This window comes from Formica exsecta, unplaced genomic scaffold, assembly GCF_003651465.1.
Source record: "Formica exsecta isolate Colony F162 unplaced genomic scaffold, ASM365146v1 scaffold2, whole genome shotgun sequence".
Lineage (NCBI taxonomy): Eukaryota > Metazoa > Arthropoda > Insecta > Hymenoptera > Formicidae > Formica > Formica exsecta.
This window is the reverse complement of record NW_021849297.1, coordinates 3,017,139-3,022,589: the sequence shown is the minus strand read 5'-3', so window position 1 is coordinate 3,022,589 and position 5,451 is coordinate 3,017,139. Positions and strand designations below refer to the sequence as shown.

Below are 5,451 nucleotides of genomic sequence, written 5' to 3'. Positions count from 1 at the left end.
TCTGATCGATCCATCAGAAGAAAATTAATTTAAAAAAACCATATTGAAATTTAGAAGAATTATAACATATATATATTGCGTACAAATGCTCTTTCATTTTCTAATGATTAATTAATATTTCAAAGAAAAAGATTTCGAATCTCAATCGATTATATTTATAACATTGCGAATAATCAACAGTTCATTCTTATATATTTTTTATATATATTCTTATAAATAATATGTAACTTATTTTATAACAATATCGATTAATCATTAAAAGATTTAATCTTTTTATCGATTTGACTTCTTTTAAAACGATGCGAGAGCTGTCAATTATTCAGGTATGTGATGATATAAAAGGCTCGCAGAAAGTTTTCATCGTATGTGTTATTCGTGGAATAAAGCGCGACTTATGCGATGTGTATTTGAGGATTTGAATCCTTTATCTCCTGCCGTCTTATATACTACTGACAATAAGCACAAGTCTCGAATTGAAAGCCACGCTGACAATAAAATCTCCGTCATAAGATGAAATCGATATTATATCCCGTGGTGGCGACTGCTTCGTTGTTTTAGATCGGAGATAAAACAATGACAATCTCGAATCACAAAAATAAAATATATTATTACAATTAATTTTTACTTGTTGCGGGTCAATGTCTCGCATATCGTAAGAGGCTTTCTTCTGTTACACGTTAATTACGGGAGTGACAGAACGCGGGAGAGGTCGGAGATGAAACCGGGAAGAATTCCGATAAATCGAAGATCGATTATCGATCGACTTTCGCGCTCATTCTTTTTTCCGTTCGTGCGTTTTACGTCTGTTTGACGCATTTTAGTCTTACTATTGTCGGCGCGATAGTATTTTATGAAGCGCGACGCGTATCGCTTCCATTATATCAGGTCGTTGCATTTTATTGATCGTGCGCTCGTGTGTTTCCATGTGATGTCGTGCTCGCGAAGATACATACATGCAATCCGACAAACGAATAAACCATGGACATTCCCGTCGCGTTGAGATTTCCGTTAGTTAAAAATTCAGTTACTGGAACGATTTCGATGAGTTTCGATTCACGATGGTAGATATGTATGTATGTACCGGGTGCCTCGAAACTCCGGCGAGAAGTCGACATGCAGCATTGTTGTGAAAATTGGAGACTTGAAAGTGATTCAAGACAAACCCGTGATCTTGGTACCAAATAAATAAAAATATCGGATAAATAAAGATATTACATTATTAGATTTGCATTTTGATTTTGGTATCGATAAAATTTAGATATTTTAATATCGATTTTTGTTGCGATGTGTATATTTATTACAGTATGGTAGTGACCGTATTGCAGCAAGAAATATTTTCGGTATTTCTTTTTATCAAATTATTCGTCTCGCGTCGAAATTAATAAGAAGTTATCTTATTGTTATATGAAAAGTTATTTATCAAGTAAAATTTACGATTTTAGCTTATTGCTATTAGGATCGGCATTTTATGAGATATTCGAATTTTATAATACTGTTTTGATATCTCAAAATATAATTTGTTTTTACTAAATTGTCGGATAATTGCCTGCAGATTTTAATTGCAATTAAATTGAGAATCTAATTTAGCATTGCTATCTTTTCATAAAATTTCGTTAAAGTTAGGTTTGTTCTTAGTAACTAGGGAACGAGAGAGAGAGAAACTTGGATTGAGTTTTCTTAAATAGCTCATCAAGACCCGCAATTTGATTTCTGTTTCATCGTAATGTCGTCTTTCTACTCAGCTACATTTCTCTGTATGAGCCGCGGTAAACTAGGCTGACTAAACCGTAAAGCTATTTCACTATCGCGTCAAACGACGAGTATTCTACTAGTTAATTACGAGATACATAAAATTTTGCACGCGGGATTTTTTCTTTGTATTCCTAAATTTTCAAGATTTGTTCAATTCGTCAAGAATGTAATGCTTTTACGCTTTTTTTACATCGATTTTGAATCTTAATCCCAGGACGGGGAATCTTAAATCGCGTAACAAGCGGGATTAATACGAGATGCGCCGGTTCTAATAAATCTATTATTCGATTCACGTCGAGAAATAATCACGAGACACGACGAATGACGTTATCAGTAACGATTGGTCGAGAGAGGCTTTCGGCATATCAAACGCGGGCAATCTGCCAAGTCTGGATTGTATACTCGTCGTTGAAAGAGCGAAAACCTGAGTGTCGTCCTCTTCTTTGTACTCGGCATACACGTTCAATGAGGCGAGGATTGGTTAAACAACGCCGATATCGGCGATCTAATCCGGAGACTACTCGGTTACACGTAATCGATTATTTCAACGCGTTCGCGTGACAAGGACGAGTCGATTCCTCAGGATAGTATTTTCCTAAAACAACGATATCAAAATGTGAATTGTGTAACAATTCGCAATATGGAATCAACCGTTATTTTTTGGTTTAATTCTGAATAATGATAGAGTATCTACTTTCTGGAAAAATATGGAAAACCTGGAATATATATTCTTAGAGATTTCTTATCTGGAAAAATCAGGGAATTCTCGTGGAATTTTATTGGGATTCGGGGAATTTCTTTAAAAAATCCTTTCTTTGATAATTTTACTCTTATACTGTAAACATCGGCAAATCAAGTAAATTATGTGTTTAAAATATAAATATATATCGATGTTTGTTTATTTATATTTAATGTCTTAACAAAATATTGAATAAGCAATACGTATTCTTTATTGTAATTTTTAGTAATAAAAAAATGAAAATTTTATATGCAAATGAAAAATGTTTATCTTACGAAAATTATTCAGTTTTTTTTTCAGAACATTTACAGATCTAGCACTTGAAGAAGAAAGTACTTAAGAAGCTCTGTGTTTTCTTTCGTATGCGTGAAAAACATTAGAAAATGCATACAATAAAAAAAAACTTATTTTAGAAAATTGCACCGAAAGATCTTTAAAATATTTTAATCTGTAATTTTGAGCAAAAATACCTGAAAGATCAGAGAATTTTCAGGAAATTTTTTTACAAGGTTTGAGTAGATTCCCTGAATGAAAAATATATATCTCCAAGATATATTTTCAAGATTTAATACTTGGAGCAAATTTTTGCTCTTTCTCTCGCGCAGAGGATTATACAGGATTTACTCGCCATTTGACTCTGTTATTCCTTTCTGTTTTCAGGCGCAGCTGAATCGCGCGGTTAAATCGACGCAAGTGTGGCGGTGGTTAGGGTTGCGTACGGGTGGCTGCGGTCGCCCAGGTAGTTAGGGGACTACTCGGTGCCGGTTGCCGCCTTGGTAAGGTTGCCATCGGTGACGACGAAGACGAAGACGACGAAGACGAGGACGAGGAGGAGGACGGCGGTGGTGGTGGCGGAGGAGGAGGAGGAGGCGGTGGCGGAGGAGCCGGTGCCGGTGAAAGAGGCAGTGCCGGTGAAGATAGTTGTGTTAGTGGTGTCGGTGGCGAAAGTGTTTACGGTGATTGTGGTAGCGGTAGTGGTGTCGGCTGCTGTGGTGACGACGGCCGTGGGTGCGAAGTGCGACGAAGAGGACGGGATTAACGACAAGGCGACAAGTAGAAGGAGGAGGGGGAGTACTTGCTCCAGGAGATCGTCTCATCTTCTCCGGGACGACCGGGCCGCTATCCGGCCGCGCTGTTTAGCAGCAGCAAGTGATACAGGAAGTGCGTGAGGGTGGCATTTGTGAAGGCAACGTGTAGCAAGATGGCGCTCTGGCTCGCAGCAAGCAGATCGAGAAGAATCTCAAGGAGGATGGCATCCAAGCGGCCAAGGACATCAAACTCCTGCTGCTTGGTACGTCTGTGTCATTACCCTGTTTACTTTGACTCCCGAAATATGTATGCCGAGAGGATATACGCGCGATATGTGCTCGTTCAAGTTTTATGACAACGCTAATATTTGAAATTCTTATTTCCACGTTTATTAACCATTTTTTTACGGAGAAGAAATAAGATTCAATGTAAAGTTGGAAACCGGAATTATATAAAATCAGATGTCTTATTATTATGTCTGAATTTTGAATTCTCCTGTCCATTACAATTTTGATTCATGTTTCACGCAACTGAATTAGAATTCAATTGAAAGATTTTAGATTTTTCAATATTGTATCAAGTGTTTTTTTGTTTACCAAATTTTTATACATTATTGTTACATATTATTAAATTTATATTATTCGTTGTATATTCAATGTAAAAGTGTTGGTTGGTATACATTACCTATAATAATAGCTAAAATGGGCAGATGTGACACTCCAATTGCAAGTCATCGAGATAAAAAATATAACGTGTAAAAGTCTTTTACTGTAATGAGTAAAATGTCTCTTACCTGGAGAATAGTAAATTATAATATTTTTTTGTGGCAAATTTTTATTAAAATATTACTCGTTCTCTCTCTTGATTATCATGTTATTCGCTTAAAATCAACTATTATTATAAGTTAGAATTTTTGATAATTCCGATTCTCAATTTTATATAGAATCATTTCTTTTCTATATTGAATAAGAAAACGTGAAAAATAATAAAACGCAATAAAATAATGCAATATTCTTGATTGAAAAAAAAATTATATGGCCTTAAGAGTTTTCTCTGAAACGTGGGAAAGATAACTTTTATGTCAAGGCGTATAAATATTGCCCTGGAAATTATCTTCCGGAAATAGTTTGATACAACTTGACGACTGGTCGCGATTATATCGACAATGTCGCGACGTCGTATCTATACCGTTGCTTTTCTCGCGCGTTAGATATTTCATGAGCTATGGCGGATCTATGATCGGTGAGGAGTTGCGCACCACGTGTTTCTAGTCTTTATTGATCTATCTAATTTTCTAGATTGCAGGTCAATTATATCAAAGTTCTTTGTTGCACGCAAAGAGTTGATCGAATTTGCAATTTAATTTTTAATTATCTTCGATACAATAATGGAGCGAACATAGTGATAATGTTCCTCTGAAAAAGCTGTGATCGGAAACATTAATTCTTAAAATTTATTCGACATATTGTGTAATTAAATTAGAGATACACACATACGTTGATTCTTTAAACGCACGTGATGAAGTAATAAACGTCCAGTCTCATACCAGTTTGCGTCCAAACAAAAAGTTAAAGAAGATTCGCTGGAATTCGTCCGCACGCGTTCTCGCGAATTGAGAGGCAGCTTTTTAAATTGACGAGCGGGCAGGAAATTGAACGCGACGTAAAACCGGAAGAACGGCGCAACAAGCATGTTCCTACTTATTGCGGAAGGGTAATGCCCGATCGCTCATCCGACGTTAGTCGGATGACAGTTCTTTCAATCCACGCCGGAGTGTTTCGAAGCGTATAATTGCCGGCGTCGACGTCAGATATCATTTGACGTCAGTGTTTCATAACGATGATGTCAGCGTTTCGGAATGATGACGCCGAGATAGCGCCTCTCATTATTTGCGATTGGGAATGTGTTATCGGGAGGAGTGGGTGGGTGGG

At 36.6% G+C, this 5,451-nt stretch overlaps 1 protein-coding gene across 1 annotated transcript in view; it reads left to right on the top strand.

Moving 5' to 3' along the window:
• The first annotated feature begins 1,304 nt into the window (after positions 1-1,304).
• The window catches only part of LOC115234505 (guanine nucleotide-binding protein G(o) subunit alpha), a 25,868-nt gene continuing 21,721 nt past the window's right edge, over positions 1,305-5,451 (top strand). The window contains exons 1-3 of the mRNA XM_029805639.1: positions 1,305-1,340; positions 3,235-3,640; positions 3,693-3,782. Of these exons, the coding sequence (XP_029661499.1) occupies positions 1,305-1,340; positions 3,235-3,640; positions 3,693-3,782 (532 nt within the window). The remainder of the gene's footprint in view (positions 1,341-3,234; positions 3,641-3,692; positions 3,783-5,451) is intronic.